This window comes from Tamandua tetradactyla, chromosome 16 (genome assembly GCF_023851605.1).
Source record: "Tamandua tetradactyla isolate mTamTet1 chromosome 16, mTamTet1.pri, whole genome shotgun sequence".
Taxonomy (NCBI): Eukaryota; Metazoa; Chordata; class Mammalia; order Pilosa; family Myrmecophagidae; genus Tamandua; species Tamandua tetradactyla.
The window spans coordinates 31,093,397-31,105,127 of record NC_135342.1 but is presented as its reverse complement, the minus strand read 5'-3'; the positions used below and the strand labels follow the sequence as shown (position 1 = coordinate 31,105,127).

At 55.4% G+C, this 11,731-nt stretch overlaps 1 protein-coding gene across 3 annotated transcripts; it reads left to right on the top strand.

The window, feature by feature from the left end:
- The first annotated feature begins 2,382 nt into the window (after nucleotides 1–2,382).
- SCN1B (sodium voltage-gated channel beta subunit 1) lies at nucleotides 2,383–10,748 on the top strand. Of its 3 annotated transcripts, none has more exons than XM_077132157.1 (6): nucleotides 2,383–2,525; nucleotides 4,100–4,266; nucleotides 5,071–5,311; nucleotides 9,521–9,662; nucleotides 9,990–10,061; nucleotides 10,154–10,748. In XM_077132157.1, exons 1-5 carry the CDS (start codon nucleotides 2,486–2,488, stop codon nucleotides 10,054–10,056), a joined length of 657 nt encoding a protein of 218 aa, XP_076988272.1. In that variant the 5' UTR covers nucleotides 2,383–2,485; the 3' UTR covers nucleotides 10,057–10,061; nucleotides 10,154–10,748. The 3 variants fall into 3 exon arrangements, with proteins under 3 accessions (XP_076988272.1, XP_076988274.1, XP_076988273.1); XM_077132159.1 differs by lacking the exon at nucleotides 2,383–2,525 and adding an exon at nucleotides 2,885–3,022; XM_077132158.1 differs by lacking the exon at nucleotides 2,383–2,525 and adding an exon at nucleotides 3,050–3,508.
- Nucleotides 10,749–11,731: the final 983 nt, after the last annotated feature.

Here is an 11,731-nt window from a genome sequence, read left to right as displayed (position 1 = left end):
CATTCTCATAGTGACTCCATGAGAGGGGGCATTCTTTAATCCCACGTTACTAGGTGAGACGAATGGTTGCAGGCCTGAGGCCCTGGTCCCTGGTGTCTCCACACTTGAAGGCAAGGTCCTAACCTGTATGACCGCACAATGGCCCACCTAGGTTGGGGTTGTCTGATGAGAAAACTGGGGCTTTAGAATCAAGTCCCTGACCCCAGTAGAACCCAGATCTGTCTCACTCAAATCCTGTGCTGGTTCCAGAGTGAGCAAGAGGGAAAGAGAGGCTGAGATCATCTTAGCTGATGACTTGGGCAGGGGACTGGGGTTGTAGAGAGGCAGAAAGGACCACAGGTGATGAAGGGCAAAGCCAGCCTCTTATCCTCTTGTGTGATTGTGGCAAGCAAGTTACCCATTTGAGCCTCAATTTCCCTCATCTGTAAATTGGGCATAATAAGACCTACTGTGTAGGAAGAACTAAGTGGGTTGATATTAGTACAGAACAGCACTAGGCCCACAGAAGCACTTGACAAACATCGCTTGTAGGTCTGTTAGTAGGCGCCTCCTGCCTGATGGTCGTATCCTGTCCTCACCGTGCCTCAGCCTGCCACCCCACTGGAGGAGGGACCGGAAGAGTAAGAGGGTTATTTTCTGCATGGGAATTTCATAGTCCAGGAGGTGCTGGCACAGAGACCCAGACCACAGAGGTGTCCAGTGTCCCTGGCTCCCTGCCCCCTCTCCCTTGGTCCTGCTGCACATTCTGGTTCCTCTTGCCTGGCAGGACTGGGCATTCTAGAACTTGACCCTATCCCGAATTGGAGACCAGGATCTGGGCAGCAACCCCCTGCCAACAGACACACTCCCACCTTGGTCCTGACAGTCTGGAGCCCTTGCCTCATCCTCTGTACTTGGCAGAACCTATGGGTAGGATAGGCTGCCCACAATTGCCAGGCAAGATCCCAGATCCACCTCAGCCAGCTACCTGACCTTGGGCAAGGAGATGCTCCCAGCCTAAATGTCCTCATCTGTAAAATGGGGATAATAATAGAACTTGCTGCAAATGGGTTTAGGGAGGTTGAAGTGAGTTCAGTGAATAGGCTTAAGCATTAGCTCTCATTTATTTATTTAACAAATACTTATAAAGCACCTACGATGTGCCAGGCACAATTCTATGTGCTAGAAACAAGATAATGCCCTTATTCGGAGGGAGTGTATATTTCAGGGTGGGGTGACAGGCAGTGAACAGATCACCTCAAGTGAAGGAAGCATATAATGCCAAGTAGTGACAAATGCTAAGAAAAGTAAAGGAGGTCACATAAGGGGAGGGGGGGCGGGCAGTTTATCCTGTCTGGACACACAATCCCTCACAAAGGTGACACTGGAGCCAAGAGCTACAGGAAGTGCGGCAGCAGGCCAAGTGGACATCTGAGGGAAGAGCAAGGGCAAAGGCCCTGAGGCAGGAATGAGCTTGGTGCCTGGAAAACAGCAGAGGGGTCTGGATAGAGTACAGTAGTGGCAGTGGTGAGGGAGCAGTGGGGGAAGGAGATGCTGTCAGAGACATAAAGAGGTGGGGGTGGGACCAGGCAGGGCCGGCTCCTGAAACTTGGTTCCCCCAAACCCCCAGGGAAGCCTCTTTGGTTTGGACTCCAGAGTGGCCCTCCTGCTCGGGTGGGTACCGAGTGTTATCGGTGGCCCTAGCTTGAAAGATCCCCATATGCCCACTTTGAACTCTAAACGGTGACCTCAGACCCCAGATGCCAGGGCTGCCAGCGTGAACTCACCTGGAGGTCCCAGCGAACTGCCCCTTGATGACCTGTGAGACTGACCTCCAAAATCAGGAGTCGGCAATTCGACCGCTAAACTGCCATCTAAGCTCTCTTGTGACTCTAGGGTGACTTTTCCCAGGTTCTGAAGCTGAAGATCTTCGCGATCAGGAAGGGTCGGGGATACCCGGGCTTCCCAACCCAGGCCCAGAAGTCGTGGTCCCGGTGCCACCCTGGGAGCCGGGTGCCGCGGGCGCCTACCCGGCCGCTGCGGCAAAGGCTGGGCGGCCGCGCCCTCCCCCCGCGGTGATTCATCCCGCCCCCTCCTTCTCGCTCCCTCCTCCCTCCTCAGGCCGCCGCTGCCGCCGCTGCAGTGCGCAGGAGACCGCGGCCCGCGCCCGAGAGCGCGGGAGCCGGAGCCGGAGCCGGAGCCGGGTCGGGGTCTGTGCACCTGGCGGATGCGCCCGGCTGCGCGCGCTAGCGCAGCAGCCCGAGTAGCAGCCGCCGCCCGTGCGGCGGGGATGCCCGGACGCCGGGCCCCGGGGCTGGGCCCCCGGCGGTAACCGGAGCGGGGGGGGCCGCGCCCCCCCTCACCCCCTCCCCCGCCGTCCCAGAGCCGCAGCTGCTGCGCCCGCGCGCTCCCGGGGACACTCTAACCGCCGCCGGGTCCCGCCGCCTCGCGCCCGGCTATTAATACCGGCGGCCCGGGAGGGGGGCGCAGCGTGCGCAGCGCAGCCATGGGGACGCTGCTGGCCTTCGTGGTCGGCGCGGCGCTGGGTGAGTGCACGGGGGCCGCGCGAGGCCGCGGACACAGCGGGCCACTGGCTGGGCGGCAGGGTTTGCGTTCCCGCTCCCGAGCAGTGGCGCCCGGGCCCACCCCCCGACCTAGCTAAGTCCGCTTCAGAAGTTGTGCGCGCGAGGAGCCGGGCTAGGGAGGGCGGTGGGTTGCGGGTGGGCAAGAACGGGCGGAGGCCCGGCTGGCGGTGACCCGCGGCTGCGGCGCCCAGCCGGGAGCTAGGAAACGCGGAGTCAGCTGTTTCGGGAGCCCCGCAGGGTGCAATGTGACACCCACAGCCGCGGGAGGGGCTAGGGGAGGGCGGCGCCCGGAGACTGGGTCGAGGGAGACGGAGAGACCCGGAGAGATTGAGCTGGGGAGGGGTGGGGGACAGAGAAGGACTCAGAGCGCGCCTGAGTATGCCGCTGGGATCTTAAGGGGATGGGGGTAAAGGGAATCGGAGGACGACTCTGAGGCTGGAGAGGCACGGAGGACCGAGGTGGGAGAAAGAGAGTCAGAAGGAGAGAGATTGCGGACAGAGTTTGTGGTTGGGGGGAGGGGGGCGGGAGAAACTTGAGAAAGAGGAGAAGATGAGATGAAGGAGAGAGACAGAGACGTCAATAGACACAGGGAGAGAATCTGGTAAAGCATTTAAAAAGGGAGAGGCAGGAAGAAGGAGTCTGAGTTTGGACGGAGGAAACAAAGTGGTGGGACATTTCAGAGAGACCAGGATGAGAGAGAGAGATGAGAGTCGCCACAGAGAACGGGAAGAGATAAACAGCCACAGAGAGCCTAAAAGGGAGCAGAGGAGGGGGCACAGAGCTCTGAAGATGAAAATAGGAAGAGATTCAGAGACAGAGAAGACCCAGAGCTGGAGCTGGAGTGCATTAGTTAGAGTGTTGTGTGGAAGGCTGGAAGGTGGTGGAAAAGGTACCAAGTTTGGAGACCAAGGGAATGCAAAAGCCCTGAGGCAGGAAAGAGCTGGGTGAGTTTGAGGAAGTGGAGTGGGAGTCTGGAGGTGAGGGGACCTGGAGGAGGAGGGGTCAAGGGAGGAGAAGTTGGGGTGTGGGTCACACCCAGTCTGGTGGGTCAGGAAGCAGGACTGGAGGGTAGTACAGCTTTTGCAGAATAGTAATGGTGGTAATGGCTCTGCCGCTTTGAACTTCTAACACAGCTGGGATTCTAGGGTTCTGCCTATATGCTGTGATACCTTGGGCAGGTGACACTGTGAGAAAGACTTTGCTACTTGGGTAGCAAGTTATTGGCGGCCTTCCATGTGCCAAGCCCCATACCATGGCCTTACCTAACGGAGTCTGCTCAATAGCTGCTGAGAACAAAGATGACCAACTCCCTCACCTAAAAGAGAGGGAAACTGAGGCTCAGAGAGGAAGAATGGCTTGGCCACGGTCACTCAGTGAGGGGCAGGACCAGTTGGCACCCAGGTCTGCCCATTTGTTAGTCATCAGGAAAGGAAAACGGGTGGTTTCTCAGGTGCCCAAGAGCCCCCAGCCAGGGAGTCTGGCATTGCCCAGGGGAAAAGGTGCCTCTGCTTGCCCTGAGCCTGCTGTCCCCGCAGTGTCCTCAGCCTGGGGGGGCTGTGTGGAAGTGGACTCAGAGACCGAGGCTGTATACGGGATGACCTTCAAAATTCTGTGCATCTCCTGCAAGCGCCGCAGTGAGACCACCGCCGAGACCTTCACGGAGTGGACCTTCCGCCAGAAGGGCACAGAGGAGTTCGTCAAGGTGTGTAGGTGCCAGGCACGGACATGGGAGGGTGAGTGTCTCTGGAAGAGGGAGGGTTGGCGGGGCAGGATCCCAGAGGCTGGGTTTTTTGTTTTTCAATAATTTGCTATTGCTGATGACCTGGATTAAAATTCCAGCTCCACCATTGACCAACTGGTGATTTTGGGCTAATCACTGAGGCTCTGAGCCTCAGTTTCCTCCTTTGTGAGATGGGAATGACAGGTCTGTTACTCATAGTTTAGTGTGAGAATTGATTGAATTGATGCACTTGGCACATGGTTGGTACAGAGTGTCACTGGAATGATTTGGTACCAGCAAAAATGTCTCAGAAAGTCATCATGGATAAAAAGCAAAACTTTTTTGACCTTCGTTATACTGTTTGCATATTCTGAGTTATATAGTGTGTGAGGAGCACCATAAACTTTTTAGGGCCAGCCTGGGAATTAGGGTTCACAGCAGGTAGAATCAGGCTTCCCCAATCCCTGTCTGAACAGTATGTCTTGGGGGCTGGGGAAGGTGAGAGGAGGACAATTAGAGAGTGAGGACCAGAAAAGCCAAGCAGTTAGCTTGGAAGAGGGTGCAAGGGGCATTTCAGGGCTGGAGGCAAAATCAGTCTGGGATAGGCCCAAGCAAGATCCTACTCCCCTGCCCGCTCCTTGCTTGAGGTCAGGGTGCCTGAGCCCATGGGTGTATCCGTCTGTCTCTCTCTCTGTGTGTGTGTCAGGGTTGAGGACAGAATCGGGGCCTAGGCAGGGGGGTAGGGGGAGGCCCAGGCAGTGACCCCGGCCCCCCGGCCGCCCCCAGATCCTGCGCTATGAGAATGAGGTGCTACAGCTGGAAGAGGACGAGCGCTTTGAGGGCCGCGTGGTGTGGAACGGCAGTCGGGGTACCAGGGACCTCCAGGACCTGTCCATCTTCATCACCAATGTCACCTACAACCACTCGGGAGACTACGAGTGCCACGTCTACCGCCTGCTCTTCTTTGAGAACTACGCATACAACACCAGCGTCGTCAAAAAGATCCACCTTGAGGTGGTGGACAAAGGTAAGCCTGGCCCGCCCACCCCCTCACCCGTGCTGCCTGCCTGTGGCCAGATGGACAGGCAGATGGCAGGAGGGGGCCAGGTTGGCTCCATGCCTGGGGCAGCCATCCACCCTCGGCAGCAGGGGAAGCAACCCTTCCCGATTTCCCTCCAGCCCGCAGAGGGGCACAGTGAGTCTCTTCCCGGTGGAAGTTCTGGGTGCGAAACCCGGCTCTACCGCCTGTTCTGGGTCACCTCCAGCAGGGCATGCCCATCTTGAATAATACTAATATCTACCTCCTGGGATGTCGTTTGAGCCGTTCTTATGTCGCAGTGATGTTGTGCTCCGTAGCTGCCAGCCCACATGCCAGCTCCTGGCAGGGCTTCGCAATGTGGGGGCGATAGTGGTGGTCCTGACTGTGGAGTTGCTGCAGCCCTGCCTCCCTCTTCAGTGGGGGTGGGGGGGGAGAGAGATGAATGTGTCATCTCGAGTGGGGCTTCCTCAAACACCACAGTGCGCACAGCTCACAGGCAGTTGGGCTAACACGCTGCTTCTGACTCAGCAGCTCTGGGGTGGGCCTAGTATTCTTTTCTAACAAGCTCTCAAGTGAAGCCAAGTTACCGCTCTGGGGTCATGCTGTGAGCTACAAGAGTCAAAAGTGTTTGTGAACGGCTCATTGTTTTGGTTTTGACTGCTCTGGAGGGTGACAGAGTTCAACTTTTGGTCACAACCACCTTCTGATTGGCATAAACTGGAATTTTCCAGGGTCCCATGGCCCCTTGGCTTAGAGGGCCAGGAAGACAGCCCAGGCCTTGGACTAGCAAGAGTTTGTGGCAAGTGTCCAGTGGGACTCACGTCATCATGCGCAGCACACTCACCTTCCTTTCCACGGGCAGCCAGTGTCCTCAGTGCTTTACATGGAGTCCCTCATTGACTCTTCCCAGCCACCTCTGGGGCTGGGGCTTTTGTTATCCCCATTTCACAGATGAGGAAACTGAGGCTCAGGGAAGTCAGATTCTGTGGTCAAGGCCACACAGCTGGGACCTGGATTTGAATCCAGCCAAACCTGTGCAATTGCTACTTCTGTTCTGGGCATGATTCCCTGTACACTGTGGTTGGCCAGAGCCTGTAGGTTTCTTTCTGTAATTAGAATTTTGACATTTACTCTCAGGATGCTACATCTGAATTCAGTTCAGGGTAGGTCACTGTCCTAAGGTGGTGGTCAACCACAGACATAGGTGATGAGGCTGGCCTGCACGAGTGGGGCAAAGAGGAGTTGCTATAACAAAGACGCCCCCAATACTGGGGCTTAGTGAATCTGAGTTATTCCCAAATCAGGACCAAGGGGAGGGATCAAGAGGCAGAAAGAAGGAACATGATGTATTCAGCCACCCAGGTTCTTTCCATCTTGTTGCTCGATGCTTTCGTCCACATTGGTGGGTGGAGAGTAGAGCTAAGGGCCTGTGACCGAGTTGAGTCTTTTCTTTTTGAACTATCTACCATATTCTACTATCCCCCAGAATTTATGTTGTTAATGGTGTTTACCCTAATGTAGAGCTATTAACATCGTCTACCATTCCCTATTGCCAACCGGAACTTGTGTATTTAACATTTTTCACCCTACTCTAGCATTGTTTCTCCACCGTATTGCAATGTTGCCTTTTTAGCTTTACCTTTTGTATATAGTATTTTATTATGTGCCATATACTATACTATAGTATTTCATTATATACTATATACCATACTATATTTCAACCAACCTGCCAAAGTATTTACCAAACATACAACAGTATTTTTTATTATATTCCATCATTTTAGAGTATTTTTAAATGTTACTTGCCATGCTATCATATTTTTATCATTACTCACCATGCTATGGCATTTTAAAATATTACCCACCATATTGTGGTATTTTTACTATTACCTGCCGTGCTATAATATTTTCATTATTACCTACTACATTATAGTATTTTTAACATTAGTCATCACACTGCGGTATTTTTTTCATTATCCACGATACTGCTCTTTGTTAGCATTGGCCGCCATACCATAGTATTTTTTTAAATTGTCATCCACTCTCTTACCCCACTTCCAACATTGCCAAAACCTATATCACCTCCTGGTAATAATCCCAAAGGCATGAACCGAGCCATTTCCAAAGGAGGGGCAGATGGGTCTTGGTGAGAGCTTGCCTGGCCTGGGAGGGGTGTAAAAGGAGGTAGGAAGCAGCTGGGGATAGGGAGTACGGACGGGAAGACTAGGGTTAATTCTGTTTTGGAAATGCTCAGTATGAGGAGAAAACTCCTTGAGGTGAAGCAGTGTCTAAGGCTGGTGAGAAATCCCATGAGAGAGGCAGGCTGCGGCTTCATATCTGATGGCTGCCTGCCTGGACAGGGCCGGTGAAGCCCAGGGAAGGTGCCCAGAGAGGCTTCCCATCTGCCAGTGGTCCGCATCTGGACAGAGGATGTAATGACAGTCCCACCTCCTAATTTTCTCTGCAGGTTGATGGGGGTTGCACTCACCACACAGAAGCAATGACCAAGTCTTTCTGGGCTGTGGAAGGTTTATAGAGCAGATAAGAACACAGATAAGTCACACTTGGGGTTGAATCCTGGCTTGAATCCACCGGGTGTCCTTTGCCCAGCACCTTCTCCTCTCTGGGCCTCCTGTGCTCATCTGTAAAATGGGGTGCTGACCCACACCCATGCCTGTCAACACCCTGATCTGATTGGGAGAGTGGAAGTCAGAGGGCAAGGAGGGAGAGCCGGAGATGAACCTTTTGGGTGTGGAGTTCTGGGAGCAGGGGTGAAAATTGATGTGAGCTTTATCCAACATGTCTCCAACTTAGTGTGGTTCCTGAGGTCAGTTGACAAGGGACAATCTCGATCCCTTGGGGCTGATTTGAGGAGTCAGGAAGACACTCTGCATAGGGCCTCACGGCATGAGAAGCATTAAGAACATTTGATGGATGAATGAATGAGGTACAGAACCTTGTTCCCAGCTCCTCCTGCAGGGAAGCAGGGGAGAAGGACGCAGCCCTGCACCTCCCTCTGGCCCAGATAGCATCAGTACCATCTGCACAGGCTAGAAAGTGCCCCGCTGATGGGGAAGGAAGACCACGTGAAGACAGCAGAGAAGCCAGCTCCTGGCCACCCAGAAGGAGAGGGCCAGGGACTCAGGATGGAAGGACACCTGCGAGATCCAGCTGAGAATGCCAAGGTGGCCTTCGACTCTGGTTTCCTGGAGGAATGCATTCCCGTTACAGTTTAAATTTAGGCTCAATTGAAAGGAAGCTGGCAAGGATCAGTGCACTGAAAGAATGGAGGGTTTCCGGAAAGCATCAGGGAATGGCCAACACTTAGGTAGTGCCAACGGCACACATATCTAATTTCATTCCAGATGTTAACTCATTTCGTCTTTCTAGCAACCCAGGACATCTGAGTTTTATCCCCACCTCGCCTACCCCATCCCCCATTTTATAGAGGGGGAAACTGAGGCTCAGAGAGGTGGAGCAATTTGCCCAAAGTCACACAGCTAGTAAGTGGAAAAGTCAGGAATCAAACACTAGCAATCTGGCCCCAGAGCCCCTGTTCTTAACTACTATATTGTATTGTCCCAATAATGGTAATAATAGTAGAAAACAGTTGTTGAGTACTAATTCTATGTCAAGCACTGTTCTGAAGGATTCTTAAAGTTTATTTAATCCTTGCAACAATCCCATTAAGGAGGTATTATGATTATCAGAATTTTACACATAAGGAAACCGAGGCCCAGAGTGATCAAGTCACTTGCCCAAGGTCACATAGCTGGCAAGTGACAGAGCCAGGATTTAGCCTGGCCCTTCTGGTTGTAGAGCTGCCGCTTCTAAGCACTGTAACCTACAGCCGCCTGATGACACAACTGTTCCCAACCCCAGGTTACACGGGGAGACAGTTTGAGGGGGAAATCCCAAACCTGATTTTGAGGCTGGTTGTTAATAATCACAAGTAACCCGCCTGCCTCCCCTGCTGACCAAACACCTACCCTGTGCTGGACCCCAGAGCTACCCATCCCTTCTGCACCCTTTCCCAGCTCCCTCCCAGGCCTGAGAGGAAGGTAGCACTTACACGGCAGGTCCAGGGAGGTCAAGCCACTGGTCACAGCTCATAACGCCAGCCCATGGCACGCTCAGGCCATCGGACCTCCTGAGCCTGGACCCTGGCCGCCCCCTTAACCCTGCCCGGCCCTGCAGCCAACAGGGACATGGCGTCCATTGTGTCGGAGATCATGATGTACGTGCTTATCGTGGTGTTGACCATCTGGCTTGTGGCAGAGATGGTGTACTGCTATAAGAAGATCGCTGCCGCCACGGAAGCTGCTGCGCAGGAGAATGCGTGAGTGGGGGAAGAGGGAGAGGCACCCAGAGGCCAGCCAAGCTGGGGTGGGAGCGGGTGAGGTGTGGGGCAGACCCTGGGCGCTGTCAGGCCTCCCCAGTGGGGAATTTTCGTTGTCAGAGATGGGGTAAGGCTGTTGTCTGGCCCCTGCTGCCTCCTCCCTCCCTCGGACTCAGGAGTCCCCCCCCCCCCCCCCGCAGCCCCCTCCTCCCCCAGACCCTGGAGCCCTGAGTGCACCTGTGACAGGAGAACTCATCCCTCCTTGGTCCCCTGGGGGTTGGACCCAACTGATGGTGGGTCTCTGTACACCTGGTCTTTGCCCTCCAGCTCGGAATACCTGGCCATCACCTCAGAAAGCAAAGAGAACTGTACGGGCATCCAGGTGGCTGAATAGCCCTGGTAAGGTGGATGGGCCAACGAGGGGAGGGTTTTGGCCCAAACAACTCCCTAATTCCCTGGCTCCCTAATTCCCTTTCTCTGCCTGTCTTCAGGCCCCGGGCTCCACCTCAAGGAAGAGCCAGCCGTAAGGGGGAACATCCAGGTGCAGCCGGCCCCCAGTGGGGATCGTCCATTCCTGGGCCTCTCCATGCCTCAGAGTCCTGCCAATGGAGCCACCGGCGGGGGAGGGGCAGGGGGCCTGGCTCGCACCCCAGTCCCAGCCTTCGCCTCCGGCCCTCATCACCCACCCACCGCCATGCATGATGGGTAAAGCAATACTGCCGCTGCCCCCACCCCTGCTTCTGCTGCCTGTCTGGGGGGAGGGGCGGTGGTGAGGCGGGGGCAGCGGCCCCGTACCCCTCCTCCTTGCTGATTTGCACACATTGGCCGCTTCAGACGCGCACCACTGGGCCCAGCCACTCCCTGCCCTGTCCCTGCCCGGTGGGGGTCGCGACGGGCTGGCACAATCCCCCCTCCCGCTTCCTCCGGCTGGACCTGGGGTCCCCGCCCCCTGCGATGCACTCTTGCCCGGCCCGACCCCACCCTCTCTCACCAGCCTTGGATCGTGGCCACCTAGAAGGGCCCTTTCAGCCTCGTCTCTCTTTACAGAAGTAGTTTTGTTCATGAAATAAAGATTCTTGGACTTGATTCAGAGTCTTTCTCGTGAGCCCAGTTTCCCTGTCCCTACCACCCTAAATCCAAGAGCCTCAGTTTCCCCAGAGACCCTCCCTTCTTGCCACCAGCAGCCTCTACAGGACACAGAGAGATAAAACAGGGGCAGGGAGAGGGGAAGCAGCTCCTCAGGCCCAGCTCCTGCCTACTGTGGTGAGGCCACTTTGAACTCAGTTAATGTTGGGGCTGGGGGTGGGATACCTGGGGGGCTAAGGGTAGGGAGCCAGGACCAGAGCCAAGAGAGGCAGAAGCAGGGAGAGGCAAGGCTGCTGCTGGGTGCAGGGGTTTTGTGGGGTTTGCTGTGTTCCTAGCATCACCAGTCTCACTAGGAGATGGGAGTGGGGGAAAGAGAGGGCAACAGCGTGTCAGGGAAAGAAAGACTAAGAAAAAGGAGGTAGAGAGAGACAAAGAGAGAGGGAGGAAGATGGTTGGGGCTAACGCAGTGTGTCCATATGCAAGAGGCTGCCGGGATGCCCGAGGGGAGAGTCTATGGGCTGAGCACAAGGGGTGAGGGGTGGGTGGGCCAGATGCAGGGGGCATTGTGGTGTAGGCGCTGGATGCGGATGGGCGCAGATGGCCTATCTCGGGGAGCAGCTGTGGTCTGACTGTGTGCAGGCACGTGGCTGACCACGAGCAGTGTGTGGTGGTGACTCGTGTGTGTCCGGCTGTTTATTTGGCCCTGGTCTGACGTGAGTTACTCCTGTCTGCTGGCGGGACAGTGTGTATCTGACTCTGGACACTTCCGGCCACTTGGCCTAGGCCTCAGCACTCAGTGCTGCCTTTTCCAGGCCAAGCCCCCATCCCCCCTATGTAGGACTTTCCTGGCTCCAGAGGTCATTGCTGCAGGCAGCACAAAGGCTGCCAAAGCAAACCAGCCCCCGTGACTTGTAGGAAAGCAGCTGGGGTGAGGGGGGTGAGGGGATGAGCTGGGCAGTGTGGGCAGGCATTGGGCCTGGGGC